General features: G+C 40.5%; 1 protein-coding gene across 3 annotated transcripts in view; it reads right to left on the reverse strand.

Annotated features, from left to right (window-relative positions):
• Positions 1 to 3,821: 3,821 nt before the first annotated feature.
• LOC149868435 (spindle assembly abnormal protein 6 homolog) overlaps positions 3,822 to 14,966 on the reverse strand; it is a 51,278-nt gene continuing 40,133 nt past the window's right edge. For all 3 annotated transcript variants that reach the window (XM_090038571.1, XM_090038572.1, XM_090038570.1), the window contains 3 exons: positions 12,790 to 12,890; positions 7,800 to 7,888; positions 3,822 to 6,800 (listed from right to left, as the gene is read on the reverse strand). In XM_090038571.1, the coding sequence (XP_089894697.1) occupies positions 6,709 to 6,800; positions 7,800 to 7,888; positions 12,790 to 12,890 (282 nt within the window). In that variant the 3' untranslated portion in view covers positions 3,822 to 6,708. The remainder of the gene's footprint in view (positions 6,801 to 7,799; positions 7,889 to 12,789; positions 12,891 to 14,966) is intronic.

The raw sequence follows: 14,966 nt of genomic DNA on the forward strand, positions 1-14,966 counted from the left end.
TCAATTAATACATGGGGTGAAAAAGAAGGCTGCAAAGAAAAAAAAACAATTCTCTCTCAAAACAAGCACTCATCACCACCCAGAGTTTACCTCAATTTGATATAAACCTAGGGCAGGGTGGCACCTTAGGGAACCTATGCCTGCTCCAACACGTTTTAATTAGAACTTGTTAGAGCACGCTTGATTAATCAAATCTGCTGGAACATTCTGATTAGAATGCATGCAGCCTTGGTGTTGCCACATTTCAAAATGGTGGCGGGGGGGGGGGTTTAACTAAAGTTTGTCGAACAAGCTTTAGTTAAAGCTCCCCTGCTGTCACTTTGAAGCATGAATACTGAATATAATTAAAACACCTGCAGAGTCTCATAGAGCGGCTCCTAAGAGCCACTGTAATTAAAATGCCTCCCCGCCCCCACCCCAAAGCATAGTCTCTAAGGGCATCTTTATCTAACTGGTTCAAAAAGGTATGAGCTTTCATGGGCAACCTACTTCATCAGACATTTCTTGCTACTTCAGACTATACCAAGCTGACTATTTCTGTCTCCATTTGATATGAAAGTGATACAATCTTATTTTGTAGCGCTAACATGAATTGAACTAACCATGGAATTTAAGATGCCAAACTAATTTGTTGGCTAAAAGACTGAAAGCAAATATCTTGAAAGCAAGTTTCCTTAAACAAGAACTCCAATCTCCCTACAGCTTCCTATCATACTTGACCTTGAACTTTTATTTTCTTTACAGTTCTATGTAATCTTTTTATCAAAACCTCCACAGCATAGCTCATGAACACACCTACCTTAACTATCTCTGTAGTTGAGAGTTTAAGCAGCTATTTCCTCTTCCTTTGAAGCCTGTTCTAGTCACAGTTTTGCTAAATTTCAACTGTCCAGATTCTGGGTCCCTTATTTTATGCACATATATGAATGAGTCTCATAGTCCTAACTCTAGCAGTTATTGCCCTTCTCCTGGATTTCAGTATTTGTCGTCAGAACTGGATTTCCCTCCAGAAACCACATAGTTTTCCAAGTCTCTTTCCTCTCTCTTCTCCTTGCTTCTGAGCTCTCAAATTGACTTCCATTTATTACTTCTGCAAACAACAAGTAACTTATTCTCATCATCTTCCTGTGTTTTCAGATTAGATCTTAATGCAACTTTTATCCTTTCCCTTTATTTTATCCCCATGCTTTCAGTTTCATGACTGAATGCTTCCATTTATTCATTGTACAATGTTTTTATGCCACTTATCTGTAATTCATACTGTCATCAACTTAAATTGGCTCTCTCCCTTTCTCGCCACCACACACGCACACACACACCCCCTTGCTATTGAAAATGCACTGCCATGAGAACCAATTAAGTCTTCTTGTGGCCACAAAGTTCTTCATGCTTCCACAAAATAAAAGTAACATGCATGCACTTTTATGAAGTGACATTAAAATGACCAATATACAAATTAAAACAAACTGCTTTACAAAAAATAAATGCGTTTACTTAATAACAATAACTCTAACCCTAACCTCTCCGATATTTTGCACACAAGCCTATCAATCTACTCACCCCAAAAATGCTCCTGCAGGGGGAAACTAGCTTTGCACTGTTTGATAGTTGATAAATCAAAACCCCAGTGATGCCAGCAGCCATTTTAAAGCAGAATTACTTCTAAAAAAGCAGACTATGTGACAGTCAGATTCATCAGTCTGCTAATACAAGAAGTTTGGAGGTCACCATCAAGGTTTTGCATGATAGAGCAAGTTGGATGAAGGTAGGATATATATATTTAATGATTTTTAGCAACTGTTTGAGATGGAAATTAATGTCCTTCACAGTATGTATCAACAGCTTTGCTTACAATGTTAGTGGCTGGGTATGCTGGAGCTTTTCATTGTTATTTCCATATTTTCAAGGATTTGCCTGGGTCTTGATGCACATTTAATTGTCACTAAACAGTTTCGCTTGCAAGGAAAACCTCTTGCAAATGTAAGGATTTGAATACGTCAGTAAAACACTGGAAAAATAACTAGTTTACAACGTATTTCAGTGTTTAAACTACTAAAAAGAGTTGAGGTGACGACAGGCCCAGTATTGTCTTGGATCAAAACAAAAATGGCTAGGAATCAGGATGCAAAAAATAAGATTAAACAGTCAATTTTCAGCATGGTTAAAAGCTAATACCAGGATGTCTCAAGAGCTCATATTAGGTCCTGTGCCATTTAATTGTTTGCTATATTTACTAATGAATGGAAAGTTAACTTGGAAATGTAATTTATATAAATTTCACAAGTAACAAAATTATTTGGATTAGTCAAGAGTGGAAGAAACCTGAGAGAAACACAAACAAGTTAGATGAATGAGCAAACAATGGTAAATTTAATGTTACCGAAAAATGCAAATAAAGCACGTTGGAGTTATGAAAACTGAACTCTTCTTTCACTTACAATGTTCTAAATTAACTTAGAACCTAAGCATAACTATGGACAGTATAACAAAGACCTTTGCTCAATATGTAGCTGCATCCAAAAAGCAGCAGCTAATAAAGTGTTAGGATTTATATTTTATTCACCATCCCATTCAATAATATCTTCACATACATCAATAATGCAACTTTATCTGTGCACCATTCTGGTCATCTCATCTAAAAACAATAGAGCAGAACTACAGTGAATGAGAAGAGAGGTGGAAATGAACAAGAACATTAAGTCCCACAAAGGAGATAACACCAAAAATACTGGGACTGTCTAATTTAGAAAAGCAAATGAATAAAGGAATATGATAAATTATATAAAATAATGGTGAAGGGGGCTTAAATCAGAAACTTCAGTTCTCCGTGTCCCATACACCAAAACAAGAGGGTACTCAATGAAATATAAAAAAAAAAAAATGGAAAATTCAAAATGAATTAAGAACAAGAGTTTTAAAAATACAACCTGTAATTAAATGAAGAACAGTTTTGCTACTGCAAGTGGTTAATGACAACTTATCCAATAACTTTTTAATTCTTGTCATTCATATAGATAATCAAGAAGGGCCACACTTATAATCAGGGATCCAGATTTTTCATTTGCCACAGAAAAATGTGGATTTTCCCTTTAAAGGAGGAAAAATGAGGGAAACCACAGGTCTCGCCTTGCAGTCTGGCACAGTTCCAGCCTGTAAAGGTCTGCAGGGACTGGGATGCAGGGGGCAGCACGTGCATGTGCATGCACATGGCAGCCAGGCAGTGTGGCAGCCATGGTGGCTTGGCACTTCCAGGTCCCACCTTCTGGGCTGAAGAGGCTGCTCCTGCCCAGAGCTAGTTCAGCCCAGCTGCAGCCCTGTACCCCACCGTGGACACAAAAGTCTGGGGAGACATGTATTCCCTCTGTACTCCCATGCATCTCTTGTGCCCCCCCATCCTCTCCCCAATACATCACCTGTGCCCACATTCCCCCTTCCTCACATACCTGGCCTCTTCTTCATACACTGGAGGCCTGGGGTAGTGGGTTGGGAGTGCGGGGCACTATTAGGGCTTTGGGCTGGGAGAGGCAGTGACAGTGCATGGGAGCTACAGGTCAGGAGTGAGGGGCATGGCATGGGCAGGGTACTGGGATTTCAGGGATGCACAGTGCCACAAAACAGCAGGAGGGACAGCAACGGGTGGACCCACATCCTGGTAAGTGAAGGGGGCAGGGGGAGCTCTGATTTTCCATGATTAAAAAATAAACAAACAAACACACACCAAAGTATTTAGCATGTATTTTATTATAACAATTGAGACACTCTTAGGCTTCCAAACTGTCAATAAAACCTTGCCCAACTGACACCTATGTAGTGCCAGCATTTTAACCATGGAAAAACATGGATTTGGGGAGCTTTAAATCAGAGAATCTGCAGTTCTTAAAAACAGAGAAAACCAGGATCCCTGGTTATAATTAACAGCAACATTTTGGGAGGGATATTAAATCTCATTCTTTAAGTCTGGAGCCTTAATAAAAATCTCCAACTAACAGCTTGCATCCACCAAAATTAAAAGGTGGAACTGGACATTTTTGTAGCATGGTCTCCAGATACCACACACTGACTACCGCACAAAGCTGAAGAGTTGAAAGTAAAAAGGACCCTAATCAGCAAAGGCAGAAAGTCAACCTTAAGTGTCATGGAGCAGACAGAAGCAGCAGTAAAATGAAAGAGGAGAGTAGAGGTGCCTAGGTGTACCCTATATAATGTTGGTCAAGGAAGGATGAATTACTCTCTAACATCTACATATCTGAATGAAACCCCATGGTGGACATATCATAATTCTTTCAGTGTTTTTTTCTGGAGGGCTGCCCCTATGCTTCCTAGAGCATTTGGGGTTGGGTACTATCAAAGAAAAAAAAATACTGGTGCAGATACTTTAAAATCAGTATTTTTCTATCTTCCAATTGCAAATGGTGTCAAGGTATGTGTTACTGAAAGCAGCAAATAAGTGATAATGCGTCTTACGTTTAAAGTACCTACATGCTTTTTGCATTTGCTCAGTATAAAGGAAGGGGGGAAAAGTTTTGTAGCTCCAACCATGGGATTTTTCTGAAACAATACAAGGACAAATTCTACCTTCATTTACTATGGCCCTGTGGTTTTCAAATTGTTTTCAGTGACACTCATGCTACTCCATTATCTTCAATGATGGTGACAGCATGAAGAGATGAAAATTTAAAAACTCAGAACTTAAGTATATCATGTACCAGGATGGGTTTGTTTTTGTTTTTTTAAAGAAATAGCTTCTTTCCCTCTACCTTTTCTCTAATAAAGCAAAAGTTAGGCAATTATAGTACAAATATTTTATTCACAATATAATACAAACTTTAAATAGAAAAAATGTTAATTTTATACACTTCTTTATATATACACACACACACACACACACACACACACACACACCCCTCATTTGCTGTTAGACACTGCATGGAATTAATAGGGCCCAGGTTCTCTCTCAACATACAAGAAATGCATGTTCCAAGTTCCCAGAAAATTAAGATACATGAAGTTCTCTTATAAAATAATCCATGCAAAAAGGCACCAAGCAAAAATTACTGCATTTCACCTGGACTCTGACATGAGTACTGTATCTGCAAGTTCCAGAATCGAAAGGATGGCACACTAAGTAATAATCAGTCAACAGAAAATAATTCTAGACATTGTTGCATTCCACAATTCCATCCAAGGAAAATAATTTCAGGAAAAAGGTTAATGTTTATAATACTGACAGGAAAATGAACTGCAGACCTCCAGGTATTAAGTTTCAACAGTGCTTTTGAAAATTAAAGTAGCCCATCAATCTAGTATGTACTAATTTACTGCAGATTTGTCTCACTTCAATAATGCAATAACCAATTTTGTGTCCCCAAAGAATTAGGCTGCAGAATGAGAAAGGAAATTACCATACATCCAATCTAGTTGAAATCTTAGTTTGTATTTGATATTATAGTAAGACTGCAAAGAGCCAAGACCATGTCTGAAAATGGGAGGAGGTACAGTATATCATTAAAAACCATTCTTGATTTTTTTCCATTTTACACAGGAAAAGAGACAATTGTAGGAAGAATAATCAGTAAAAAAAAGTAGGAATGACTGCTGTGCAAGTGAAATGCAGATGGTCTACTTACATCTCACAAAATGGAACACTTCTAACTGAGGTTTTCATCAAGTGAACATTTTGAAAGAGGTAAATCCAATACTTTTGATTTTTCCCTGATAACAAAAAGCCAAATGAACTAATTCAAATAAATAGAACTGCATTCACTTTGAGTCTGGCTCTGTCCTAAACTAAAGAAACTGTTACTATTTTTTAATAGTGAAGATACAGAACTTTTCACATTCAGAATATTGTGTCTGTTGTCATTATTGTAATTCTCCAAGTTTTGCCAGCAAATTATACTCATATTACAAATAATATCAAGATTAAATATAACCCATCTGACCCTACCTAAAAATACAGTTTACAAGATATACCCTGACTATATCGTTTGCACAAAGCTGGTAGGAGTCCTCCAAAAGTTCTAAAGAGTGATTTGATTAAGGAAAGAAAAAAATAGTAGTCAGTCATCAAGGAACTAACATGAAGAAAACGTAAAAAAGAGGTCCAAATATTTGTAGAAACTACTTCTGTCCACCATTGTTATCAACAGAAGTGATTAATGTCATAAAGTAAATGCTGTACACACAATGGATTACTGCTGCTATAAATCTGCCATCTTAAAAAAAACCTTGTTCTTCATAATTTGACTATTACAAAAGGTCTTTTAAACATGAAAAGCACAGTGCTACAGGATGTACCAGACAGGTTGCACATACATATATGTGCGCGCACACACAGTTTTGGAGCAGCAAAAATACCTGAAAGAAATACTTTCATTCAGCATGCACAGCCTGTAAGCTGCAGAGTGTCTGAGGAATCAAACAGCTGCTGCTATATTTTTTTAATCGTTTAAAAAGAAGTTATAGATCTAGAAATGCAATTAGGTTATTTTAACGGTTGGCTTTATACCAGAACATACTGTGGCAGTTTCAGTGAACAAAGACTTTATAGGGAAAAAGTAACTAAGTTCAGACAGACCATAAAGTCAAATTTAAAATCCTGTTGTCCAAGCATCTCTCTTATATCACACATTTTAAATGGTATATTCATTATTGTTTCCAAGAATGAGCAAGAGTCTCTCTACGTATCCATTACAATAGTGTTGAAGCTCATGATGCAGGTAGTCGAGGCTGTTGCTTTGGGAAGTAAGCAGAAGTTACAGGTGGACTTCCTTGCTTGGATAATGTAGGCCTTGGTAATACTGAAATAATAATAACAACAACAATAACAACTACTAGACTGTGAATTCCTTGCAAAGTAATTGACATAATATTTTATTCAAATTCTTTAGAAGAATCTTCTTGTTAAAGTCCAGCATAGTGAGCTTCCTGCATGCCTTCTCCAAATCACTGCACACCGATTCAAGTAGTTATTCAAGCAGGTACTCAGCTTTAAGTACTTCATTGTTCTGATTACAAGTCTAGCGCCTCTCCTCCTCTCCCCATCCCTTACAAAAAAGCCATAACATCCAATTTGACTTGTATGCAGGTCAACCTATAATCAGGCCTCTTACAAATTTGACATCTGGACTTGCTGTATTTTTGTGCATACAACAAAAATACAGAGTCAGTATTTATTTTCAGAGCAGTTTTTCCTTTTAGTAATTTTGGTATATTTAACCCTTTGGATCCTTTCCATGGTTACTTTCTTCTCCTAAGGAATTCTGTCACAGCAAAATCAGTTCAAGTTCTTTATCTGTACCCAGGGAAAGCTGTCTTTTGCTAACCCCTGAACATTTGGGATCAACTTGCATACAGGGTCAATTTTTAACTGGAACAATACACTGCATGGGTAATCCCATTGATTTAAATGATATTATTCATATGCTAGAAAAAGTCAGAAGCTTTCTTAAGAATCTTGCTGAATTTGGGCCCAAAACTAGACTATTCCTGTGTAGTTTGACGATTGACCAATTCTAAAGAACTCTCTTGTATTACTATAAGAAAAAAATTCAGAAGAACACAGTCAAAGAAAACAGTCATGAAATTAAAGCCAAAAATATAGTCCCTGGTTTACCTGGTTTTGAGGGAGTTTGGGTCAGAACTTTGTAGTCCAGGTCTATCTAGAGAAAACATGCCCACTATACACTCTAAAACACAGATCCTCAGCATTGAAGATGTATTATGGCAGGAGTCAACAGTCAATTGTAACTGAGTTGCTGGGTAAACAAGTAATCTAAAAATCTGTTAGATCATTTTACCTGTGTTTTCTATAGTCAAAGACTTCAGTCCTCTCAAAGGCAAGTTGCCATCTTTCTTCAAATATTTCATATCTAAACCAGGTGGGTCACTGAAATAAACATGTTTTTGGGAACATATTATTCCAAAGGGAGAAATAGGAGGTTTCTAAATAAAATCCTGTTGAAATGTTACATTGTGCCTTATACTGCCACTCCACCTCTGCCGTGTTCTAAAAAGGTCTAAAAGTTATTAGCCCTTTATTCTTGAAAGAGCTAATGATTTGTAATGAAGCATGATTTATAAATCAGTGACAATTCTAAATGGTTACATTTTCTTCTTTAGCCTAGGAGAAGGTAAATAAAGGAAATGAAATAAATACAATCACTCAAGCAACTTCAGTTTGGCCATCAGTTATAGAATGGCAGACTGGAAACTGTTGGGTTTTTTTTTACCTTCATTCCGCAACTACCGAAACAACATTCCTATTTAGAATCTGAACAGGAATCCCAAGAAGAATGGGGGCGGTTTTTAGCCCTGAGAAACGAACGGAAAAAAAAAAAAAAAAAAAAAAAAATCACCTTACATCAGCCATCATCTTTGCATTCAATGGCTAATAACAAAAGCTCAGTTAGGATTCCATTAAAAAAAAACAAAACAAAAGAGCGTAAGATAGGGTTATTTTGTATGAAGATGTTAGTAGCACTAATCAAAGTAACAATTTTAGATTAAACAGAAAATACAGAAAAATTACATCATGGGGGGGTGGAAGGCTCACAGATTAAAAATTCAGCAGACAATACAGACACTTAATATCTGCATTCTATTTACATTTTCACTCACACACGAGTTGATCATACAGAACACCTTCCCTCACCCTCCAAAACACCTTAACACTGACTACACAGTTTTCTTGCTTATAAAAATTTGCATGGTGCCATTAAATTGCTGGCAAAACATCCTGACATTGGGGGAAAAAGAAAGGAAATATCTGGAATTTTCTCCCTTCTGCAGCTTCCTGGTTTTGACTTCCCTGTTTTTGACTGTCCAACAATCCTTTCAGTTGAATATACTACATAACAAATAACTATTTTAGTGATCCAATTGATTTTTTGTGAATAAAAAGACAACTATGATTGAGAGGGGAGAAAAACTGGGCATTTTGGTGCCTCCACACTTCCTTACAAAATGCATCACTTGAAACTTGGAAACAGGATTTTTCTAGACCAAGTCAACCAGCACAGCTCAAACTCTGTTCCTATTGAGGTCAACAGCAAAGTTCCTGACTTCAAAGCGTTCATAGGCCAACACTAAGTACCCTCAAAAATTCTACCTTGAATCCGTTTTTGCAATGCCTTGAAAGAGTGCACATAGAATATCGAATTGCCATTTAATCTTTGTTAATATTAGGGCTGTGTGAATTTCAATGGATGTTTTGTTTCGAGGCTGTTTTTGAGCTTGAAACAGCAACATAGAAATGAAATAAAAGGCTCGTAACAGCTTCTAAATGAAAGAGGGCACTCAAAATGTTTTGAAACTTTCGAAACGTTCCAAGTTTTAAAGCTGGGTTTCCTGGGGAAATCGAGCTGGGGGCTGGGGCAATGTTCAGGAACCTGAACGTTCCCCCGGCACCCAGTTGGATTCCCCAGCTCCCCAACCTTTCCCCCAGCTCTCTGACTGCTTCCCCTAGCTCTTCCTGGGTGGCCACCAGACTTGGGGGTTGTGCTGGGGTCTTCCCTATAGAGCTCAGACGGGTGGTGGGAGAGCCAGTTGCAGAGATGCTTGGAGCGCAGCCCTGGCTCTGAACACAGCCCTGGCCCGTGGCTCCCCCCACCTCCCACTACCAGGCTCAGCTCTGTGGGGCTGGCAGAGCCTCCTACCACAGCAGGGCTGTGCTCCGATCAGCTCCACTACTGGCTCTCTCGCCACCGGGTTGAGCTCCATGGGCAAGTGCAGCCCTGGCGAGCACAACCGGACAGCTGGAGGCTCCACAGACCCACAGACCTGGTAGCAGGAGGTGGCAGAGCTGCTCAGAGCACAGCTCTGGCCAGTGTCTCTCCCCCACCTCCGGCCACCAGGCTCAGCTCCGTGGGGCTGGCAGAGCTACTCAGAGCGCTGCCCGGCAGGGGCAAAAAGAGCCAGATCTGTGCTCTGAGCAGTTTCACCAGCCCCACAGAGCTCAACTTGCCCTCCCAGTTCTGCCACTGAGTGCCGGAAAGAGCCCAGTGCCACCCCTGCTACAGCCTCAGGAGCAGTGGACACTGCCTGCCTGCAGCCACTGGGCTGCATCATGCCCCAAAATCCCTGGTGTGGCACAGCCCAGTGGCTGCAGGCAGGTGGCATCCACCCCTCTCAGAGCTGCAGCAGGGGCAGCACTGGGCTCTCCCTAGTGCTCAGGGCAGGCTGCATGATGGAAGTGGGGCTGCTGCCACCCCAAAATTCACTGTAGCCCCCACCCCACCTTTCAACCCAGCACCGCCACTGAGCATAGGCCTCCCAGGGGTGCAGGCCCACAGATCTGCATCCAGGATTACAGGAGGTTGCCATTGCTGCCTGGGGCCAGTGTCAGCAGCAAGTCTTCCCAGTGCTGGACGTGGGCTGCACCCAGTGCCAATCCCAGGCAGCAGCAGCAGCCTCCTGTCATCCTACATGCAGATCTGGGGGCCTGCACCCCCGGGAGGAGTCCAGCACAGCCCCACAGCCCTCCTTGGGATGTGGCCCCCACATCTGTGCATGGGATGACAGCAGACTGCCGCTGCCAGCAAATGATACAAGTTTTGCTTTCAACACTTTGGAGGTGCAGTTTCATAAATACCCTGCACCTCTGTCCTTGAAATGTGGCAGGCTTCATGGCCTCAGAAGGGGCTACCATCCCTGCAATTTTCATCGAAATCAGGCAACAAATGACAAAGTTATAGGTATTTTCATGAATCCCCATAATAGCCTATGGGCAAAACGGCAAAATGCGTCAAAACAGTTGCAACAAATTGAAAAAGGGACAGTGCTTCAAAACAAAACAAAACACTGTCCATTTGAAACAATGAAATGGAAGCAAAAATGAAAGCATTGTTTTGCACAACCTTAGTTAATATGTGGCATGTAATCTTTCTGCAAGAGACAACGCTATTCCTTTAAATAGTTGTGACTCTACCACCTAGTGTTACACTTGCGCTAAAGGTTTCTACTGCTTCTGATATACAAACTGATGATATGAACAACATGATTTATATTTTTTCTTCTTCATACTGAAATAGAGAGGAACAAAGAGACAGGGATCTTCTTTAGCTTTCCCAGTATTTGCCTTTTAAGCAGCTCTTCTCATATCTTCTGAGCTCTCTGAAACATGGGTTTGATTGGAAAACTGGTGATGATCTTACAACAGTAAAAAAAAGTATAAATTACAAGGTATAGGCCAGGGCCATCTTGCAAGAAGTACAGCACTGGGGTTTAATATATAAATGCACATAGTTAAAAAGTGCTTTTTCTTGTCATTAGGTTCTTACTTTAGCTCCGTTATGATATCGTGACTGACTTTATTTTTCTGGGTGTTTGTATTAATAAATAAATAAATCTCATGTCCAGCACTATGAAGGCAAATTAGGCTCCCTTGACCATCCCGAGCCCCCAAGGTCTGGAACAGCCTGCCATAGGAGGTGGTTCAAGCACCTACATTGAACACCCTCAAGAGCAAATTGGATGCTTATCTTGCTGGGATACTATGACCCCAGCTAACTTCCTGCCCTTTGGGTGGGGGGCTGGACTCGATCTTCCGAGGTCCCCACCAGCCCTGTCTATGAAATCTATGAAATCCCAAAGCAATGCATACCTACTGTAACACCATTGTGCAGATGGTGTGTATGGTTAAGAGAAAACACGGCTGAGAAGAGGCCAAGCTATAAGTTATGTTTGAATAGATGGTCAGGACAGAGGGATAAGAAAAGGACTTGATAACTTGCTGGTAAACTGTTTTACTTGGTTCCAACATTCTTGAAGTAAGCCGCTGGCAGAAGAGTAGATGGGATTTAGCGGTAGCATCCGACTGAAAGTGGCAAAAGGGATGTTTAAAACACTAAGTTCCACAGCCCGTTTGAGATTCATCACATAAGCATATGCACATGCACTTATGTCTCCCTTTTTTTTTTTTTTTTTTTTTTTTTTTTTTTCACTTAAGTCCAGGTTTTGCTTGAGCACCTTCAAGATATGCTGGATTCATCCCTGCAGAAAATGTATGGGGAACTGGTCTTATGCAATCAATGTCGTATGTTGTATGTAACATTCTTTATTGCAAAATGCGATACAAAGTTAGAAAGTGTTCTGCTCCCTCTCTCATCCTTACTCATTTGCTATGTTGCTAGCCATTACTCTGACACATGAGGGGGGAGCCTGACTCCAAGGATTAACCAGCCTCAGCTCAGCATATATCACATTGTACTGAAGAGAAACAGGAGATATTTGAAGAAGCACCTAAGAATTAAACTTAGCCTGTTACACTTGGAATTTAGAAGTGATGTCAGAGACTTGCACAAGCGGCTTCTCAGTGGGAGACATCCTAAATGATGTGATAAAAAGGAAAACCATTAATCAAGATTTCAGGAAATTAAAAAAAAAAAGAGTACAAAATAGAATGGGCTTTTCCACAGGCCTTCATGCTCCCCCAGATCTTTATCTCTAACTTTCTTTCCAGGAGTACATTCAAGGTGTGTCATCCCACAGATTCCTTGGAGAAAAAAATTTAAAAAAGAGAGAGTTGCATGACAACCAAAATAGACTTCTGTAAAAGCCTGCTAATTTGGCTTCTGTCACATTGTTCCTGTGTACAACGAATCTGAAGCTTTAGATAACGCTATTTCACATGCACACTTCTGCATACACACTAAAGTGAAAACGTGACTTAGACTGGTGCAGTCTCCCTCATGTTAAATGCTGCCACTTGTTATATCACTCTCAAAGTAACTTAACATTAAATTGGAGGCAGGAGGCAGGGATACATACACATGCATCAAATAAACTTACATGTGGCCAGAGTCTGGAGGCATTAATGGAGTAGATGTTGAACTAACTCCTGCTTCATTTAATGGAGTGTTGGAAGTATTTGCCGATAGCTTGAAACGTACCTATGTAATTTGGAGAGTAAAAACAAATATAGCATCACTTATACAAACTTCTGAATGCTTCTTTCTCCCACTTGATGCTGGCATGACTCCATAAGCTGCAGTCTTAAAAAATGATGTAATGCTGTGAACTCTCATGCCAGGACTCATGGAGTAGGACCAGATTTTGTTTTCACTGAAGTCAAAGGCAACACTTTTATTGACTTCAAGGGCAGCAGAATCAGTTTGTGTTCCTCACTAGGATAACGTAAACTGTGTATGGGAAGGAATGTTGGAAGAACACAATCTGTACACAGGATATATGCATTAATGTTGTTTCTATTGTTTTAGACAACCAGATAATTAGGTGCCAGGCTTATTATTTTTAATAGACTGAGAAGTAAATAAATTTATATGGACAGTTTAAATCAAACCCAATTTAAACAAGTATGGGGTAAGAGAAAATTATATTAGGGAAGGTTAGGATTGCTGCTTTATTTGATATGATCAAAAGGTAAGAGTAAATCCTATCAAGCCCTTCACATAAATGTCAATAAGTTTCAGACTAACACTTACATTCATATATTTTACACACATTTAATTATATTTATAATAGTTAAGTTCTGATTGTATTGTTTCTTGTACCTTCCACCTATGCAGCCTTTTTTTCTTTTTAATACTAGGTCTCAAGCTGCAAATGGAAAGCTTAAAGGAGCACTACTATAATTTAAAATAGTTAAAGAAGGCAACTATATACTAATGTATTGTGACTATACACGTCCAACATATCATAGCTAGTTAATGCTAGAAACAGATGCACTATGCTCTTAGGAAACCCAAGAAACCAGATATTCTGCAAGATATGGATGATTCATCAGAGCTAGAAATATGAGGCATCAAACTCAGCAGTGGCTTATGAATAAATTTTGCCAAGCTTGGGCCCCGTTAACGTTAATAGAGAGGCCAAACTGCTTAGAAAGTGGAGTGATTTCTATATACACACACACACACAAAAATAGTATAATGCAAATACGCACTATTAAAATGAACCCATGTGTCTGTCTGTGTGCATGCATGTGTACACGCACATAGTTTCATAGTTTCTAGGGTCGGAAGGGACCTCAGCAGATCATCTAGTCCGACCCCCTGCCATGGCAGGAAAGAATACTGGGGTCAAATGACCCCAGCAAGATGTTCATCTAACCTCCTCTTAAACACCCCCAGGGTAGGGGCCAGCACCACTTCTCTTGGAAGCTGGTTCCAGACCCTAGCCACCCTGACCGTGAAGTAGCGCCTCCTGATATCTAACCTAAATCTACCCTCTGCCAGCTTGTGACCGTTATTCCTGGTCACTCCTGGCGGTGCTCGGGGAAACAGTGACTCCCCCAATGCCTGCTGATCCCCCCTGACTAGTTTATAATAGGCCACAAGATCCCCCCTCAGCCTTCTCTTTTGGAGGCCGAACAGGTTCAGGTCCCGCAGCCCCCCAGTTTCTTAATGAGAATGGGGTGAGACAGTGTCGAAAGCCTTCCGGAAGTCCAGGAAGATTATATCCACTGCTACCCCTGCGTCTAATGATCTGGTGATCTGATCGTAAAAGGCCACCAGGTTGGTCTGACAGGACCTGCCACTGATGAACCCATGTTGGTTGCCCCTAAGCATGCAGTCCCCTGCTGGCCCCTCCTGGATGTGTGCCAGCATAATTTTCTCAAACAGCTTGCCTAGGATCAAGGTGAGACTAACCGGCTTATAGTTTCCCGGGTCCTCCTTCCTGCCTTTTTTGAAGATGGGGACCACGTTGGCCCTCTCCCAGTCCTCCGGTACCTCACCAGAGCACCACGAGTGCTCGTAAAGTTGTGCCAGGGGACTTGCAATGACCTCGGCCAGTTCCTTTAGAACTCTAGGGTGGAGATCATCTGGACTGGCTGACTTGAATACGTCCAACCCCTCCAGAAGCTCCCTAACTAAATCCTCACTAACCCGTGGCCCAGGTGTGCCTCCCCCAGGGCCCGAGGGGGGCCCAGCAGGGAGGTGGCTGTTCTGGTCCCTACTTAGGAAGACGGAGGCAAAGAAATCGTTAAACATGTTAACTTTGCCATC

This window comes from Crocodylus siamensis, chromosome 3 (genome assembly GCF_052110815.1).
Source record: "Crocodylus siamensis isolate JL-2025a chromosome 3, ASM5211081v1, whole genome shotgun sequence".
Lineage (NCBI taxonomy): Eukaryota > Metazoa > Chordata > Crocodylia > Crocodylidae > Crocodylus > Crocodylus siamensis.